Source organism: Dama dama, chromosome 29 (assembly GCF_033118175.1).
Source record: "Dama dama isolate Ldn47 chromosome 29, ASM3311817v1, whole genome shotgun sequence".
NCBI classification, from domain to species: domain Eukaryota; kingdom Metazoa; phylum Chordata; class Mammalia; order Artiodactyla; family Cervidae; genus Dama; species Dama dama.
Genome location: NC_083709.1, coordinates 59,139,210 through 59,159,398, shown reverse-complemented (window position 1 = coordinate 59,159,398; position 20,189 = coordinate 59,139,210). Strand labels below are relative to the sequence as shown.

Below are 20,189 nucleotides of genomic sequence, written 5' to 3'. Positions count from 1 at the left end.
CTGCTTCAACTGCCTTCAGGTGATGTTTAGAAATTCCTCCCCCTCACTCAGTTCTGTTCAGTTGCTCAGTTGTGTTGTGTCCAACTCTTTGCAACTCCCATGGACTGCAGCACACCAGGCCTCCCTGTCCATCACCAACTCCCAGAGTTTATTCAAATTCATGTCCATTGAGTCAGTGATGCCATCCAACCACCTCATCCTCTGTCATCCCCTTCTCCCACCTTCAATCTTTCCCAGAATCAGGGTCTTTTTAAATGAGTCAGTTCTTTGCATCAGGTGGCCAAAGTATTGGAGTTTCAGCTTCAGCATCAGTCCTTCCAATGAATATTCAGGACTGATTTTCTGTAGGATGGACTGGTTGGATCTCCTTGCTGTCCAAGGGATTCTCAAGAGTCTTCTCCAACACCACAGTTCAAAAGCATCAATTCTTCAGCGCTCAGCTTTCTTTATAGTCCAACTCTCACATCCATACATAACTACTGGAAAAACCATAGCTTCATTTAAATTTAAGGCAATCTTATAAAGTAAAATAAATAAATTAATTAAAAAACAAAAAAATAAATTTAAGGCACCATGATCCAGTAAAGGGAGATGGAATACTGGGTGGAATTAAAGAGAAGCAGATTTGGTGACTTCCCTGGTCCCAGGTGGCTCAGTTGTTAAAGAATCTGCCTGTCAACACAGGAGATGCAGGAGATGCGGGTTCAATCCCTGGGTTGGGATGATCCCCTGGAAGAGGAAATGGCAACCCACTCCAGTATTCTTGCCTGGGAAATTCCATGGACAGTGGAGCCTGACTGGTCACAATCCATGTGGTCACAAGAGAGTCACACATGACTTAGTGACCGAGCATGCAGGCACAGGCTCTCTACCGTAACGCTCACCATCAGCAAATAGTTCATGGACCTGTATCCATCCATGGACCACACTGAGGAGCACTGCCCTAGATTAACACTCCTCCTAACTGGTGGTTGAGTGGCTAAGATTCTGTGCTCCCAATATAGGGAGCCCAGGTTCAGTCACTGGCCAGAGAGCTAGATCCCACATGCCTCAACTAAAGATTCCGCAAACTGCAATGAAGAAAAGACTCGGCACAGCCAAATAAATAAACACTATTTTTTCAAAAAAGCAGATTTACTGTCTACCAAATGAGTCACGGTTCCCAGTCCCGATAGAAGCGTAAAGCACATCTAAACCTCTAAACATGGAAATAAATGAAGGCTTCCAAGTCTTAATTGAAATTTATAATGTTCATAACTGTGATGTTGGAGAAGACTCTTGAGAGTCCCTTGAACTGCAAGGAGATCCAACCAGTCCATCCTAAAGGAGATCAGTCCTGGGTGTTCATTGGAAGGACTGATGCTGAAGCTGAAACTCCAATACTTTGGCCACCTAATGTGAAGAGCTGACTCATATGAAAAGACTCTGATGCTGGGAAAGACTGAGGGCAGGAGGAGAAAGGGACCACAGAGGATAAGATGGTTGGATGGCATCACCGACTCAATGGACATGGGTTTGGGTGAACTCCAGGAGTTGGTGATGGATGGGGAGGCCTGGCATGCTGTGGTTCATGGGATTGCAAAGAGTCGGACATGACTGAGTGACTGAATTGAACTGAATGTTCATGTGCACATGTATTTTGAGACAATTATAATTTTAACTGATTATTTATTGAGAACTGGATGTAGGAACTGAATACATAATTATAATGAGTTATAATTATCTAGCACCTATTATACAGTTAGCCCTACGCCTGCTGTTTTACATACTTTCTTGCTAATCTTTGGAAGTATTATTATACCCATTTCAGAGATTTCTAAAAATACTAAAGCTCAGAATAGTTAAACCTAAAGACCATAAAGCTATTATGGTGAACCAAAGCTTAAAGTCAACTCTCAAACTATGAGCCACTCTTTATTTTCTGATGTCGTGACTTCTACTGATCCAGAATTATCTACCTAAGGACCCACTCTTAAAGACAGATCCATCAATTATATTTATAATTATGGTCTAATGAACGGAGATGATATTTTAACCCTAAATGCCTAAATTTGGCCAAAAAGTTCATTTGGGTTTGGCCAACCCAATACATGCTTGTGGTTAACCAAGAAAAAATTGGGCAGCACTAGTGAGCTTCCCAAGTGGGCAGTGATAAAGAATATGCCTGCCAATGTAGAAGACACAAGAGAAATGGGTTTGATCCCTGGATCAGGAAGATCCCTTGGAATAAGAAGTAACAACCCATTCCAGTACTCTTGCCTGGAAAATTCCATGGACAAAGGAGCCTCATGGGCTACAGTCCATGGGGTCACAAGAGAGTCAGACACGACCAAGCATGCACATGTGTCTTAGATGTGCATGGATTGATAGGGCCATCTGATGCCCCAGGTGACTGTTGATTTTCATATAACAGAGGTAAGAGTGCTGGTGTTGCACTCTGGAAAATGTCATATTTCGCTGGCAAGGCTACAAACCTAAGTACACATTCAGAACATGCCTGTGTCCTCTAACACTCATTCATACCCACACTACACTCAATGAACCAGAGCATTACTTAGGACTTAGGGTCAAAACAGCACACACTAGGATATACCAGCGTGACCAGGAAGATAGCTACTCTTCTTGAACAAAGGTGTTGGCAAGCAGCCAAGTTTGAAAGGTGTCCTCACAAAGGATACAGTTTTTAAAAGACGGCCAGTAAAAAAGCCATCAAAGCCAACACTCAAAGAATTGTCTTCACACACACGCTTTGTGGTCAGCACTGTTAGTCACAGGACGGATACATGTTAGGAGAATAGCCATTACCACTGAGTTTTGATATAAAACTCACCACATCTAGATTCAGACAGAATTGGCTACAGGGCACTACACCTTTGCAGTTCCCACCTACAGCACCCCCATCCCTTCACACTCTGTACAAGGATACTTTGGGTGTTAACTTCATCTTGACTTTCCTCGAGCTTTCCTATTTCTCTTTTCTCTATACACACAAATGTTGATGAGATAACTTTAGCCAATGGATATGGTATAATCAGTTCTACTATAATGCTTGCCTTGAAAACAAAAAAAATTTTCAATAACATTGACATATTACAGAATGATCTAAATATAATGTGAACTTTGCATTTGTTTATGAACAATTTTGTATCAGAAACTCTAGGTGAATGTAGAAAACATACCAAGTTGCAATGAGCACTGTAGGAATACACAAAACACACAGAACTGCACACCTCAGGAGCACAATGTGTCTACATCTGATGCTGTTGTTTCCTCTTTGACCTTGGATAACCCTCCTTCCACTTCATAGTAACTTGCAAGCTTCCATGCTTCCAAAGACCACCCTGGAGGGTATCCCTCCACTCTGCTGAATTGTACGCCCTCCTCCCAGCCTGGTTCATTATTTTCCTATTTTCTGTTTTTCAATTTTTTCATCTTTCTCTCATTTTTTCTTCCTCTTGCACACAGAGTGGCAAGCATGTGAGTAGAAGCAAAGGCAATGGGCACACACTTCCATAAGCCAATTTCAGGTCTTATTCAAGATAAAGTGATGGGAGGGGCAGAATAGGGTTGGGGATGTGGGAGGTTCAAACTACTGGGTGTAAAATAAGCTACAAAGATGTTTTATATAACACAGGGAATACTTCATAATAAGTATTTTGTAATAACTGTAAATGGAGTATAACTTTTATAAAAATAAAACTGCAGTTTAAGAAGTCAGTGTCACAATAGAACTGTATTACCAACAAACTAGTTAGAATTTAATTTCATAACAATAAGACACAGATCAAGTATAAAACTGATGGAAAGGGACTCTGAACCCAACCTGGCTCTCTGAATTATATTCTTTCTATTTTGAAGTATCAGACTGGCACACACTTTTTAGCCTTCTTTATGACAAGATGTCAAAGGTCAGCTCAGCACTCTGTATTATCAAACTATTTTGGTCAATAATTCAATCTTTCATTCTCTCAAACTTACTGTTATTGAAACCAATTATCTCTAGTCACAACTCATTTAAATGAAAGGTTCTTGGATCATTTTCCTTTTCATTACCTTAAGAACTTAGCCTTGTGTATAATATACAGAGCAAGAGCTTGTAAACAAACCACTTGAGTTGGCTTCTTTGCTTCCTAACATCTCCATCTCTTACTACCTGTTTAACCCTTGTCCACCTGACTTAACTGAGCCTTTTTTTTTTTGCTCCACATCTAAGGACTGCTGGGAGAATTATTATACAAGATAAAGTGCCACATTGATTAGTTTTATATATTTCTTAATCACTTAACATGAATAAAACTGGGTGATTATTTTTAATAGGTGCCTACCATTTTTCCATGTGTGTCATTGATGAAGTTTCTGAGTGTGAGCTCCAACTACATTTTCCTATTACTCTGTGGTTTTAGACTTTGCAGAGTGCGAGTATTTTTAGGAGCATATATGTTGCACTACAGTAGACTGCACTAGAGAGCAAAATTTATCACAGGGGACTTTTTAATTATGGAAGCGTCAGTTTCTTTTTCAGTGTTTCATGTTAGTTTGCAAATTAGGTTAAGTAAATTAGCTCACATTGTCTCAAATTATTGATTATAACTTTAAACAGTGTAATCTAGACAGTAATGACCAGGCTTGATGGAAAACTATCCAGGGCCCTTTCTTTTTTTTTTTTATTTCAAAAGTTCTGGAAAATTCTATCTACATCAATTTGTATGTTAATGCTTTCACTACTGAATCTGATTTATAACATTGATTCAATTGCTAATATTATCAAATAGCATATTTTTTATGGTAACTTTTTCAAGGCTTCTTTGCAAATGGTTAAGAAGGGGGAGGGGAGCACCCCATGCACAGTCACAATTATCCAGGCTGCATGGTTTTATCTAAATTTATTGACTTACTTAATCAAATAATACCAGGTGAGAAAATTTTCCCTTAGGAAAAATGCAGGGTAGAAACTGTACATAATAAATGAACAAAACACCTCTCTTTACAACTTCTGTGATCCCAAACAAAAACAGGTAAGTGAAAATTCAAATGATAGTATCTAAATCACAACATTATGCTGAAAACCTCTGAAGTAAAAGCCCCAAATTTAATGTGATCTGGAGAATCCCAGGGACGGGGGAGCCTGGTGGGCTGCCGTCTGTGGGGTCGCACAGAGTCGGACACGACTGAAGAGACTTAGCAGCAGCAGCAGAGATTAGAAACATTCTACTAATCTTTGACAAATATCTGGCTCATCACAAGCAAGAAATGATTGTGCATTTCTTTTGCTTTCCAAAAATCTACTGTACTAACTGGGAAGTAAAAATGTGGCTACATGGGCTTCTAAGGCTCCTGACTTGGAGGATAAGAGTGATAATGTGTTCCATACATGAAAAAACCATATAAGTATCGCAGGCATGTTAGTAAAGAATACAATCACTGCAGAGTAGAAGAGAGAAACAAGAAGCAAACCGGAAAGCCCTGGCAGAGACCTCAAGTACAACATTCAACCCAATATGTTGAACTGGACAGAGTAAAGTCCAGGGGACACTTTGTTTTGCCTCTCCCTTGAGCATCCCTAACCCTAAACAAGTGGGTCACAGGCCAGTGACCACGTGAGGAGTAATATTCCCCAGCCACATCCTCAAGTTATTCCCCCAGGTTCTCTCTGCAACCATTCTTACTGTGGTGACCACCCGTTTTTATATCCAGAAGCTTTAGCAGAAAGACACTTGCTTATCTTACAGCAAATTAGGGATCATTTGTTACCAAAGATTTCCAAGGAAAGATTTCCTTTGGCAAGAGCAGAAAACAAAGCTCTGTGTAGGCCACACACCAGCCTCCCCACCGGGGTCTTACTTGTTCTCGTTGCTTGCATCGTAGCGGGGCATGGGGTCTAGGTCATTCCCATTCACGTCATAGCTTGCCAGAGCATCCTGTGGTCACAGAGGAGACAGAGAAAGGATACAGATGTTCATTAATTAGCCATGGACCAGAAGACTCATGAATCCTTAAACACACTTCTGCAAGACAGTAATTAGATTAAATAAAACACTCACAGTCCAGTGGTGTCAGAATGCCTTGTTCGATAACAATCAGTGTCATATTTTGTCCCATAAAGGGGAAGAAATACTCTCTACAGACCAAAGATGTGCTCAGTCCATCCTTGCCATCACTGTTCCCTCATACCTCGCATTGACCCTTCACCCCAATAACCAGCTACTCTGCAAAGTACTGCTAGACCACCTAGAAGCAAAGTGAGTTAGTCTTCATAGACTCTCTCTATTCCTTACTTCATTTCTTGAGTGTGCAAATACATTACTACAATTCAGAGATTTCTGGAGACAAAGATCATTCACAAATAACTGGCAAGTCAATTAAAAATGAATGTTAGAAGTCTACTGTATCTGGTTATCTTGGGGCCTCTATGAGGCAATATTTGTCTGGTTTCAGATGTTTTATCTACTATGAAAGGGCCTACAATTCAAAACTTCCTATTTATACCCAATAGGCTTTTGCCCCAACCAAAAGAATAAAGTTTTACTGTATGTCAAGGTTTCAAATGAAACAGAAGTTTCTCTGAAACCAAAACTTCATTTATTTGCTTTTTTAACTAATTGTGAAAAATATTCAAATTTCTAAGGAAAAAAATTAGTGGATTATTCCATCATTCAAATTTATATCACAGTAGACAGAACTAATTTAAGATGTTTTGAATTTTCTTATGCTTTATGATTTCTGTTATCAGTTTTAGTGAAAGTAAATGCTCTTTGCTTTCTGCTTTCTTATCAAAGACTCTCATTTCTAAAAATAACTTATAGGTACAGGGAGTCTGAAATGTTTGGGGGAAGTAAGTAAAATACACATGACATATAAAGACAGTAAGTCCTGCTCTAAGTCCCATACAGAGAAACATACAAAGCAGCCCAACTTAGTGTTCATTCAAGCACGAAGGGTGATATCATCTAATTTTACTCATAAGGAAACAGAGGCTGAGACAGGTTATGTAACTTGGCCACAGGCATGAAACAAATTGTCTATGGAATGAAGACTGGAACCCAGACATCCCATCTAATCCAATGTGTTCTTCTCTACTTTCACCAGCTCTGACTTTAGGAGAACCAAAAGGGTACCAGTACTGCTAACTGCACAGGTAAATTCTAGAGAATTTTCTTTCAAGGGAGGAAAAAAAATGAAAAAGGTAAAGAATGCAATCACATTTAGGTTAAGGCTCTTTGTATTTAATCAGATGAATTTCAATACAGTGGAGAATAGGAATGCTCTATAAAAACTGTATTGCATATGATAAGAAGTCTTTCAGAACAGCCATAGTTCTGTTCTTTATTTGACCTGGGCTAACTCATTTTAGTGTTCAGGCCTCAGTGTCTACCCTGTAAATGAGGAGTCTGAACTGAAGTTCCTTTGCAAGTTCTAAAAGTCTCTTCTGTGAAGAGACAGAAGCTTACCTGTGTGTGCTTGGAGGCAGCGGGAGGGCAGCCACTCAAATGTTTGGTTCAAATGAGAACTAAACGAATTTGCAGTTCCTCCTCTCTCTCTCTCTTTTTCAACCTTAGGGAAAATCATCTAATTTAGGAGAAACTGTTTCAATATTTCATTGTAAAAATTGATTTGTGAAGTTTCTTGGCTGAATTTTTGAAACGAAAAGGGCAACAGGATTGAATACTGAGATGAAAAGTAGTTAAAGTTGATAAAGTGTCAGGTGATATTGGGTGATCCTGAGTGAAGGAAGGTCTTCATAGGTTAGGAACTGGGGGGGCTGTGTGAGCCAGTGGTAGTTTCTGATGTGTCAAGGAAGTGACTTGGAAGTATCTTATCTGCAAAGATAATCTTTGCAGGTTTGACTGACAAAAGGAAAACTAATTTGAGATTAAGAGTCATGCAATAAGTGATATTAAGCAAATGAGAAAGAAACACTGGAGAAAATACATGGACATTTTTACCTGAATGGTTTCATGTGAAGCTGAAGTGGTATTTGAGAGAGAGAGCAGAAGAGAGATGGGAACAGAGACAAACAGCTGGTGATTCCACTGTGAGGAGAAACCAAGCGCCTTCCCAGGCTGAAGATAAACGGTGAGAGAGAGAGAGAAATAGCAGATTTCAAGAGGACATCATATTCTTTTCTTGGAATCTCAGCCTTAAAGAAAAGGCCATGTCCATTCTGAGTGCATCCGCTACGAGGTTCCTCAGGGCCACTGCTGTGTCCACCAGTTACTGAGAACCAATGAGGAGAGAAAGGCAGCAGGCTTGCGACAATGGCGAATCCTCTGTACTGACGTGTTCAGGGAGCCTGTGGGCCAAGGCTCTCTCAGGACTCCCACCCGCTCAGGGCACAGTGAGATAGGCTGGGCTTGCTGACATTGCTCCTTTAACGACCATGAATATATCGGGTTGACCCAAAAGTTCGTTCAGGTTTTTCAATACAATATTAGATGAAAACCTGAAGAAACTTTTGGCCAACCCAATAGGAGAGAAGAAAAAAAAAAATCTGAGGAGGTGTAGTCCCCTGAGTTATAGCTTAGAATTTTCTGTGGGGCTCTTCTGTAAACACAGGGCAAACCCTGGCCCCTGACTTTCCTCCTTAAGGGTCAATATGAGTCCTGATTTCATCGTGATTTAGAGCTGCTTGTCTTTTCAAGGCTGTGAAAGGAAATTTGTAAGCTGACAGAAAATCACCAACTTCAAATTTTTTTTTTCAATAACAACATGAAAACAATATAGGGAAACTCACACCACCAAAGTTTTGGAATTAAAAGTACCAAGTCGTGAAGTATAGAACGGGACATGGGTGACTGAAGTCTTGATGGGTTTGCAGCAATACCAGCATTCTAGAGGAAACAGTCGTCAACAGGAAAGAGGCCAGAAGGCAAGGTGGAAGGCACTGGTGTGAGTGGGCTCCATCAGGAGTTTCTGCAGCGTCCTGACAGGAATCAGAGAGCTACATCTGCAGATACTAGGGAGTCACTGGAGGCTCTTCAGTGACAAAATAAATATTTTAGGGAGAACACTGAGGTGTCAGGAAACACACATTTGGAGCAGAGAATGGCATATTGGGAGATACTTATGGACTTGTAACCAAACTTAGGGAGGAGAAGCTGGTGGAAGGGATATGTCTGGAGAGTAGGGGACAGAAGCGTCACTGACCTATTTCCAGGCAGGAAATATCACAGTGGTAAAGGGGACCGAGAGGCCCCACGGACAGAAACGACCTGTGTCCCGTGAATACTGGGCATCAGGACTGTGGTTTTCAGTGAAAGTACTGAGTCTCAACCCTTTCACTTGCTCTGTGATCTCAGGCTCGCCATATGTTCTGAGTCCTGGAATCACGGTTCTTTCTTAAACAAAGGAATTGACTGATTCCTAAGGACTACGGGGAGAATATTCATTATTGTCCTTTGAAAGGGGAGAGGCAGACAGAGAAAGAGACTCACAGAATAACTTGAGAAGAGTTATAAGTACACTTTCTCCATAAAGGAAAGTAGGAGTGTTATCTGGCTGCATGGATGAATTGTTGAGAGGAGCAGCTGTTGTCAGCAGCAGCTGGGGTTTCTGCTCTGCTTTTTGTCATCACAACATCAAAGGCACACAAAAGTGGACAGCATTATCTCCTGATTCCTGTCCTCTGAGAGTGAATCTTCTGTAAGATGGGCGCAATACATAACAGCTGTTTTTCAGTGACTTTTCCTCCTTTTGTTGTTGTTTAGTAAGTTGTGCCCGACTTTTTCGTGACCCCATGGACTACATGTAGATGGACTGTGGACTGGCAGGCTCCTCTGTCCATGGGACTTCCCAGGCAAGAATACTGGAGTCAGTTACCATTTCCTTCTCTAGGGGATCTTTCTGACCCAGGGATGGCACCTGCATCTCCTGCATTAGCAGGTGGAATATTTACCACTGAGCCACCTGGGAAACCTCCATGCTTTCCCCCATTTTCATCATCCTCATATGAGTTCCATTGTTCCCCAGGAGGGAAGGCATTCTGACCACAGTAAACACTCACATAGTTTTGCATCAGATCCGGATGGGTCCTCTCAATGCCATCATCCAGGATAGTGACCACGATGTTCTTGCCCGTGTAGCCTCTCTTCCAGGCTCCTTCAATGTTCATGTCTGACTGGCAGGGATGCGTGTTGTCACTGCAGTGCTAAAGGGCGAAGAGGGAGAATTGGACATTGCAGATTACAAAAACGGAGAGGAGATGGGAGAAGTACCTACTTAAGACAATACATTAACTTAACGAATTTGGTGGACTGTCCGTTCAAGCAGAAGCACAGATCTCCAACACAACAGGGGAAGGGAGGAAGGAGAGATGTGGGTAAGGCAAGTGAAACAGAAATCTCTTCTGCCAGTTCTGCCCTGCTCTAATACCATAGATCCTTTGGAAAAACATGATAAAGTCTCTCAACAGCAGAGCAATGAGTGCCCCATTTTATTGTTAGCATGTATTAATGACACATAAAAAAGGCCTTGCAGCATTTCATTTATAAACCCAAACTAGATAACAGAAGAACATCATAATTTCTTAACCAGGCACCTAGTGAAGCCTGGCTACAAACGAGAAAAACCTCAGCAGCTTCTGTACAGTGTCAGCCAGAGGTGTGCCACTGCTGTGAGAAACCCATAAAAGAGAAAAAAAAATAACAATCTCCTCAAACTTCTTTCAGTAAATTAACAATGAGTATTGCACCATAATTTGCAGGGGGTGAACAGAGTCATTCAGCACTACTTTGAGAAGGGAGGGAAGAAGAGTGCACAGTCCAGAAGGGGGACAGACACGGGAAAATGTGTGTGAGGGCTTTGAAGGGCAGGCTGGAGAGCCAGTGAACCTTAGCTCATTATGTGTAGTGATTTCATTCCACAAGGGCTACAACATACAAACACATCAAGAGGCGAATTAAACCAGCAGTTCTTCCCAATATAATTGACTAGCATTCATCCAACCCACACAATTATTCCTTCAAAGTCCATCTCTGTGAAATATCCCTCTGAGTGGTATTGTTTTCCAGGTTCTTAAGGCTCAGTTGGAGGAACAAAGGAAAAGGGATGTGCCACTCTAGCCTACTGCCATGGCAACACAAGCCACCTCAGGTCCACACCATTCACTATCTTCCTCCCGCTTTGTAACCCTTCAGCACTTCAGGAGGGGAGGAGAACATGTGCTCCGTAGGCTCTAGGCATAATGGTGACCCCACTGACACTGATTCATCCAACACATACTTTACTGAGCACTTATTACACGCTGGGGAATGGCAGTGAACAAGGACAAGGAGGTCCCCTGTCTTCATGACCTCGCTAAACGGGAAACACAGATGATAAAACAAAGACCACCATCTGTAGCACTCCTTATGTTTTAAAGGCATTAAAGAGGGTGGCATGGCAGTCAGTACTGAGGGGACTGAGTACACACCTCTATCGGAAGGATGGTAAAAGAAAGACCCCAGTTTGGAGAAAGTGAAATGTGAGTTGAGATATGGCTGAAGAGAAAGAGCTGGCTTGCCCAAGAGCTCAGAGCTCGTCTTGGTAGTGCCTGTGCTTACTAGCTGCTTAGTAGCTCAGTCGTGTCCAGCTCTTTGCAACCCCATGGACTGCAGCTCACCAGGCTCCTCTGTCCATGGGATTTTCCAGGCAGGATTAGTGGATGTGAGGGGAAATGGCACAGAAGGTAGCAGGTTAGAAGGGATAGCAGAAGTCAGGTCATCCTGAGCTTTGTAGCCATGACTTGACTTCTATTTTAAATACAACCTAAATGAAAGTCCTTGAGAGTCCCTTGGACAGCAAGGAGATCAAACCAGTCAATCCGAAAGGAAATCAACCCTGAATATTCACTGGAAGGACTAATGCTGAAGCTCCAATACTGTGGCCACCTGAGGCGAAGAGCCAACTCATTGGAAAAGACTCTGATGCTCGTAAAGACTGAAGGCAGGAGGAGAAGGGGGGTGACAGAGGATGAAATGGCATCATCAACTCAATGGACATGAGTCTGAGCAAACTCTGGAAGATAGTGAAGGACAGGGAAGCCTGGTGTACTGAGTCGGACATGACTCAGTGACTGAACAAAAAGAAAATGGAAGCTCACCTCTTTCCAAATTTCATCCCTCAATGTCACATGGTTACAAATGGCAGATACCTCTAGCATCTCCTGACATGAATTTGTTAATTTATTCTTCAAAGGAGATTGTCTTTTGTTGAACATTATAAACATGCTTGAGTAGTTTTATGGATTCATTCTAACAAATGGTATACCCATCTTTCAACACAGATAATATCAACTTTGTTGAAAATAGAGGCATGTATATTTTATGAACATTTGCAACTTTCTGTTACTTTCTTGATTCCTTCTGGCACTTGAGGCCCGGCACACACTGACCCAACTTCCATTCTCCCCCTGCTCCCCAGTTTTTGGAGTACAGCTTGGGAACAACTTCCTCCCACAAAACTTTCCCTCATTCTTCAGCCTAGTTGTCTATCTCTTCTCTTAGGAATGGAGACATATATTTTGTTCTACACAATCTAACCCCTACCCACTGAATTCTGCTGCAGTTTGGCTGACTGTTGAAACTTGTATGTAAATTTTGTCTCCTTTGACTGTAAGCCCCTAGAAGACTATGCATTAAACCAATGCTAATCTAGGATTGCAGTCAATATTAGCTGATCAATTACACCCCAAAAGTGAGGGCATATTCTCACCTTATATCCAAGTACACAACTGCCAAATGCTTGCTCCTCTGACCTCGTCAGAGATAGCCCAGCCAGCTAATGCTTGGTTAATAGATCACGAAAGAAAGAGTGCAGGTTTCCAAAATGCCAATGTTTTTCGGAAGTCTCATTCTGGCCAACAGTTTGGGCTGCACCTCATCAAATATTTTAATTTAACAGAAAGCAACTCTGACAGGTTTCTATTTCATTTTTTCCTTTTCCAAAACCTGTTCTGGCCACCTGTGGTATCATTTGTGACATGAAGTAATGTTAATGTGGCCAAGAAGTGGGCCGGAGGAAGGAAGTGTACAGGAAATGGGTCACCCACACATGGGATGACCGTCCTGGAGTGGAAGGATGCTGCCTGAAATTGTAATTACGAAAATTGAAGAAAACCAGCCGTGTATGGAAAACATGTGTGTTCAAAGTGGAGCAATTAGGTTTCTTTCTTCCACCTCTGCTTCTGTTGAATCTGACTTCACCATTAAATATTTTTGTACCACTTTTTCTTTTCATCTGCGAACACGATACAGGAGAAAGAGGAAGGAGAGGAAATGTCCTATTGATACTTCCATATGGATAATTTACTATTTCAGGTGGCTGAAAGGTCAAAGAAAAAAAGATAACGAGAGTCAGGGGTGTTTCTGCAAGTCATAAGATTAGTGGACCCTTAAATCAGGACCCTTTAACCTGAATGTGACCTTTAGATTTTTAATACCTATTTCGAGCGGGCCAGGATTCCGAACATGTTTCTAATGTTGTTTCATATGCCCAAGGTGCCCAAAGAGCAAAGACTGAAGAAAATATTGATGCCACTCAACATGGCCCAAGTGAAAAGGAATTAATCATTTCCTTAACCGCCTGATCAAAATGGTCTTTAAACTGGACTCTATTTATTTGACAGCAATCTGTGTTAGAGCATCACCCAAAGGCCAAAGGAACACATATTAACTATGACTTCCTCATTCTCAGGCTGCCATGTTGAGAACTGGAGGAACTAATAAAACTAGTTTCTAGAATTCTGTTACCACATATGCAGTCCCTAGACTGGTATTCACAAAAGGGATGGGTCAGAAACTTCCAGCTTATTTGAAGCTGATGAAAAACACATATTTGCACTGTATAGGTATGATAAGTATTTACAGTAAGTTGATGTACCTTCAGCTTTGAAAAATGTCTTGTGTCTCAATGATGGTCTACACATAGATGACCAGGTATTTACAAAGGACACAAAGCAGCAAATATCTGCAGGAACAATGGTTACTGTCTAGGTCTCTTATCCTTAAAACCTTTCATTCCTTTCAGGAATAAAGTCTTAGAGAGATTGTTCTGCGAGTTCTAGAAACAGCCTCTTCCATACCAGGGCTCTGAGCTATTTTGCTTATAAACCACTCTGGGTGTGTCCCCTTCTCTTACGTCTTTATAAACATATCACTGTGTTTGCTCAATGAAAGAACAGTCTGTACCCAAAATAAACACCTTTGTTATGCTCTCACCACCATTTTCTTCAGACTGGGGGGTTGGGAGGAACCCCTCAATGTCATTGTTTTTAAACTTTTCCAGGTTCTTAAGGTCTCCAATCAACTGCCAATTTATATGCTGCCAATAGCCTGTTAACACTGAAAACATCTGTTGTTCATTGTCATTGATACAGTGGTTCATAAGACTGCATCTCTGACTATACAATGATAATAAGAGAGGAGAATTAAATATAAAAATCTGCTTTAAGAAACAGACTCAAAGACCCAGGAAATAAATTTATGGTTACCAAATGGGGGAAGCGAGGGAGGGATAAATTAGGATCTTGGGATTAATAGATACACACTAATTTATATAAAATAAATAACAAGGTCCTACTGTATAGCATAGAACACAATGTTCAAAGTCTTATAATAATCTATAATGGAAAATAATCTGAAAAAAAGAAAATATATATTCTGAATACCAGAAACTAACACAACATTGTAAATCAACAATAGTTCAATAAAAATAATTAAAATTTAAAAATTTTATAGACAAACTCAGAAACATATCTAGTTAACTTATTAAGATGCAAATATACCTGGAATTCTTTGTAAAATCTGGAGTTAAGAGTTCTAAGAAGTGGAAAAAACAGAATTGTTACTCCCTTAAGTGGACATAGAACTGACATCTAGATTCTTACCATAGCCAAGCATTGTACTAATCCTTTTATATGAACTAGATTTAAAGACTCAGAACAGCTGGAGAGAGGTACTTTTATTATCTCCTTTTAACAGCTAAAGAACACAGGACTTAATCAGCCTTTAACCTTTCAGAGGTCAAACAGCTGGTCAATAGTAGAATTAGGATTCAAAACCAAGCAGTCCTACGGTCTAAGGAGAAATAGATTACTATGAAATGATGATTCTCTTCATTATTTTGAGATTTAGGTTAGGCATACTTGAAAGGGCAATTGATCCTTGTAAGGAGAGCTAAGATGATCTGAATAGTTTTTATTTGTGGCTGGGGCCTCAGCTGGTGGTTGGAGATTACAAATGGGGTGTGGGAAGACAGAATGGTGTCCAACTATTTTCTAGTACATTGGTCAAATGACCCCCTATGAATCATCATGTTTTACTTCACATATTTATAGTAGTATGCCAACTCTGCTGGAACCATGAATTACATCCACCATAGTATGGGTTGGGGCTTCCCTGGTGGTCAGACAGTAAAGAATCTGCCTGCAATGTGGGAGACCTGGATTTGATCCCTGGGTTGGGAAGATCCCCTGGAGAAGAAAACAGCTACCCACTCCAGTATTCTGGCCTGGAGAATTCCAATGACAGAGGAGCCTGGCAGGCTACAGTCCATGGGGTTGCAGAGTTGGACATGACTTAGTGACTAAGCACACATAATATGGGTTGACCAAATGAACTTTTTGGCCAACACAATGTAACTGGTGGAAAATTATATCTCACTTACAAAATTTTAAGTGTCCCACTTAATACCAAAAAAAAATTTTTTAAATAGAAAAAATTGGAAGAAATGTGCCAAATAGAGGATAATGAGAATAAACCTAATCCCGAAAATTCCACTGATGAATGAGAATCAAAAAAACTGAGGCAGCATAGTCGGTGGATCTTTGACAAAGGAGCGAAGGCAATATAATGGACCTAAGATAGTCCCCTTCAACAAATGGTGATGGAACAACTAGGCATCCACATGCAAAAAAACACAAGTGAGGGGACTTCCCTGGTGGTCCGGGGGTTAAGAATCCACCTGCCAATGCAGGGGACATAGGTTCAAGCTCTGATTTGGGAAGATCCCACATGCCACAAAGCAACTAAGCCCACATGCCAACTGCCACTGAGCCCATGTTCTAGATTCCATGTGTCACAACTACTGAAGCCTGGGCACCCTAGAACCGGTGATCTGCAGCAAGAGAAGGCACCACAATGAGCAGTCCACATGTTGCAGAAGACACAGAAAGCCTGTGAGCAGTAACAAAGACCCACCACATCCAAATAAATGAACAAAATAAAAAAAAAGAATCACATCTTTTGTGAGAATTAACTCAAAATAGCTCATAGACTTTAATATGAAATGCAAAACTAAAACGAAATCCTAGAAGATAACATAGGAGAAAAACCTAGATGATCTCGTGTATGCTGATGAGTTTTTAGATACAACACTAAGGACATAATGCATGAAAGAAATTACTGAAAAGCAGGACGTCATTAAAATTTAAAACTTCTGCTCCATGAAAGACACTGTCAAGAGGAGGAGAGGACAAACCACAGGACAGGAAAAAGTAGTTGCAAAAGGACTGTTGTTCAAAATGTACAAAGTACTCTCAAACTCAACAGGAAGAAAAAAACTCAGTTAAAAAATGAGCCAGGGACCTTCATAGACACCTCACTGAAAAAGATGATACACATAAAGTAAATAAGCACATGAAAAGATGTTCCAAATCACATGTCAGCAGAGAAATGCAGATTTAAACACCTATTAGAATGGCTAAAATCCAGAACACTGACACCACCAAATGTTGGTGAAGACATAGAGCAACAGGAACTCTCTCATTCATTGTTGGTAGAAATTAAAATCATATAGTCACTTCAGAAGATTGCTTGGAAGTTTCTTAGAAAACCAAACATACTCTTAACCATATGGATCCAGCAATTGTGTTCCTTGGCATTTACCTAAAGTAGCTGAAAATTTAGTTCCACATAAAAACCTGCAAAGGGATGCTATAGCAGCTTTATTCACAATTGCCCAAACTTGGAAGCAACCAAGATGTCTCAGGATGACTAGATAGATAAACTGTGGTACCATAGAAAATGAAATATTATTTGGTGCTCAAAAAGAAATGTGCAAGCAAGCCATGAAAAGACTGGGAGTAAACTTAAATGCATATTACTGAGTAAAATAAGTCAATCTGAAAAGGCTAAGAAACGTATGTTTCCAACTATATGGCATTCTGGAAAAGGGAAAATTATGGAGTAAGTAAAAAGATCAGTGGTTGATAGGGACTGAGGATCAGGAGACAAATAGGAGAGCACAAAGGATTTTTAGAGCAGTGGAAGTGCTCCGTATGAAACTATAATGATGAGTACATGTCACTGTACATTTGTCTAAACCCACGAATGAACAACACTAAGAGTGAATCTTAATGTAAACTACAGATCTAGGGTATGTGATGTGTCAATGCAGGTTCATCAACTGTAACAAATGTACCACTCTAGAGGGAGATGTTGATATTGAGGGAGGCTGTGTATGTGTCGGGGTAGGTGGTATGTGGGAAATCTCTGTACCTTCCTCTCCATTTGCTGTGAAGTTAAAACTTCTCTTTAAAAATTAGCCTTTTAGAAGAAAAGAAAATGAATTTCACAGAGCAGCCAAAGGGTAACTGAATGATCTGTGGATTTAGTTTAGTGGACAGGCTTTCTCTCATTTGTAAATTTTGTGATCCTCTTTGAATCTTTCCAAGCCTGACACATCCTGAATTAGAAACTTTCAGTACTAAAAACATTTAAGAAAGCAAAAACAATAAGCCAACAATAGCAACAACAACAAATCTGGTTTCCTTTAAGGAATTTCAACACGTCTTGTCATTGTTTGGAGAACTGGTTTCAGCTATATTACCTGACCAGGATGATAAAGGGTAACCAATCTCTGAAATTTACTGCCCATTTTTGCAACACTAAGACCAAGCTTACCTTTACATATGTGGTCCTCTGCATGTACTATGGTTTCTCACTATTCTCAAATAACTCATATTAAAAAACCAGATCCAGATTTCAGATCTGGAAATCTGGATCTTAAACCACACCTCCTTCTCTCCTGTTTCCTTTGATTTTCACGGCACCTGGCAGTTCAGGTCATTGGTTCTGATCCATTACTTTTAATCTTTAACCCGGTTTCAATTTTCAATCTATCCTCCTGGCATTAAAACAATTTACTACACTCAAGTCCTCGAAGTCCAGTTTGTATGACAGACAAACAAGCAGCTTACTTTTCTTTCTTTCTTTCTTTCTTTTTTTTTTTTTTTTTTACAAAAACACAAGTATTGTAACAGGAGTTATCAGTGTACTGTGGGAACATGGAACCCAGTCAGGAGAATGGTTCCCATTCACTCCACTCCACCACACTCTCCTCTCCCTCTCCAATCCTACTCCCATCTCAGGCCTTGACACTTAACTATTCTCCCACATGCAGATGTTCCTCCTCAGAATCTGCGAGGCTCCCTCTCTCATGCCCAAATATCACCTCCTAAGAGAGGCTCCTCCTAGTAAACCTATCTGAGATCACATTCTGTGTCATTCTCTGCCCTTGACTCTGATTTCCTTTTCTTCACAGCACTCCTGACTACCATACTGTTGATCAATTTGTCTCTTTCCTGTTTGTCTCCCACACTGGATTGTAAACTCCATGAAGGCTGTCACTTTGCCTTATTTATTTCTGTATTTGCATTGTCTAACACACAGAAGTTCAATAGTTATATACCAACTGAAAGAACAGACTGAGTTTTAAGAAGTCATTGTGGGTTTTCTCAAACATATAGGAAAGCATGGAGACCAAACCTGGAGAGAGAACTAGTGTTTGAGAGATGACAGAGGTGTGGATTAGTGGGACCATAGAAACCACAGTATTTGATATACAGTAGGCATTCTACAGATTTGTTGATAACAGTGAATGAATATGGTGAGAGAAGAGAGAGGAATCAAGAAAGATCAAATATCTGGCTTGGATTACAGAGCAAATGATCACTTATTGAGAAAAGAAACACAGGAAGAGGGGGAAATTTGGCTGGAGAATGAAAATAGTGAGTTCAGTTTTAGAAACATGGAAATTTAAATAACATCCAGACAGGAGTCGCCTATAGTGATAGGATATGCGGATCTAAAGTTTCTTTCTGCCCAGATCCACAAGTGAATTCTTCCTAAATATTGGCATTGTACTGTCATTTCCCACCTCAAATCTATTTCACATCTATAAAGCACTAACATCTTGGCCTCCGAGCCGCTTCACAAGCTGGCAATGAACATACACTGTCTGGTGCTATTTGTTGCCTCAAAGTGCAAATTCCCTAAGGGCCATATATATATAGTGTATAAATTTAACAGTCTTAGCAAATTCAAGGTCATTACCACCTGTGGCTGACAGCAAACATGGACCCAGTTTCCACTACCCCCTGTGCCTAAGGCACATGTACTCCCCTTCCCATGAATCAAGAGGGTTTTTCTTCACCTTTTGATTCTGGGTGGGCCTGGTGACTTGCTTTGGTCAAAAGAGTATAGCAGAAGTAACAGCGCTCCATTCCCATACTTCCTACACCCTTTCACTTGTAACTCTTCCTGGTTGCCATGTGTACAAGGCAAGGTAGCCTGCTAGAAGCTGGGAGACTATATGAAACGGATAAAACTCTTCCGGCTAAACTCACGCCAGACGAGCTAGCCCCCAGCTGACCTAGAATGGCTCACAGACGCATCCGCGAGTCAAATTCAGTCCAAATTTCAGACATGCAGAATCATAAATCTAACAAACAGCTGTTCTCTTACACTACAGAATTTTGGGAGTGGTCTTTATACAGCAAAAACTAACAGACACATAAAGTTATAAGTCTGAGGGAAGTAAGTCAAGCCAGAAAGAAAGGGGGAGAAATCAGCAAATCAAGGTGAACTATTGAGAGCTTATCTAGAAGGGAAAAAGAATTGGTTTTGTAGTGAAGGAGGAAGCACAGTAAGAACACTTAACGTATCAAATATACAGTTTGAAAGCAAATTTCAAGTTCCCTGGGATTCATTCCCTTCCCGGGAAGCTCAGTGTTTTCCTTCTCATCCCATGCAGCCCTCATATCAGCAATTTCTGATGTTATATAGGTTTTATCTTCTGAATGAAATTTCAAGCTACTTGTAGTAATGAAGTCATTATTACAAATTTTAATAACCTCTGGAGTTCATAGTAAAAATACTCAACAATGTATAAATTGATACTCATTTAAGGGAGAAGGCAGAAGTAAATTCTGAGAT

General features: G+C 40.5%; 1 protein-coding gene across 9 annotated transcripts in view; it reads right to left on the bottom strand.

The window, feature by feature from the left end:
• The window catches only part of PCSK5 (proprotein convertase subtilisin/kexin type 5), a 494,109-nt gene that overhangs the window by 351,447 nt on the left and 122,473 nt on the right, over window positions 1-20,189 (bottom strand). For all 9 annotated transcript variants that reach the window (XR_009691159.1, XM_061132953.1, XM_061132954.1 and 6 more), the window contains exons 4-5: window positions 10,001-10,144; window positions 5,842-5,918 (exon numbers count right to left, since the gene is read on the bottom strand). Coding sequence is in view for 8 of the 9 variants with exons in the window: in XM_061132953.1 (XP_060988936.1) it covers window positions 5,842-5,918; window positions 10,001-10,144 (221 nt within the window). In the remaining variant the exon portion in view is untranslated. The remainder of the gene's footprint in view (window positions 1-5,841; window positions 5,919-10,000; window positions 10,145-20,189) is intronic.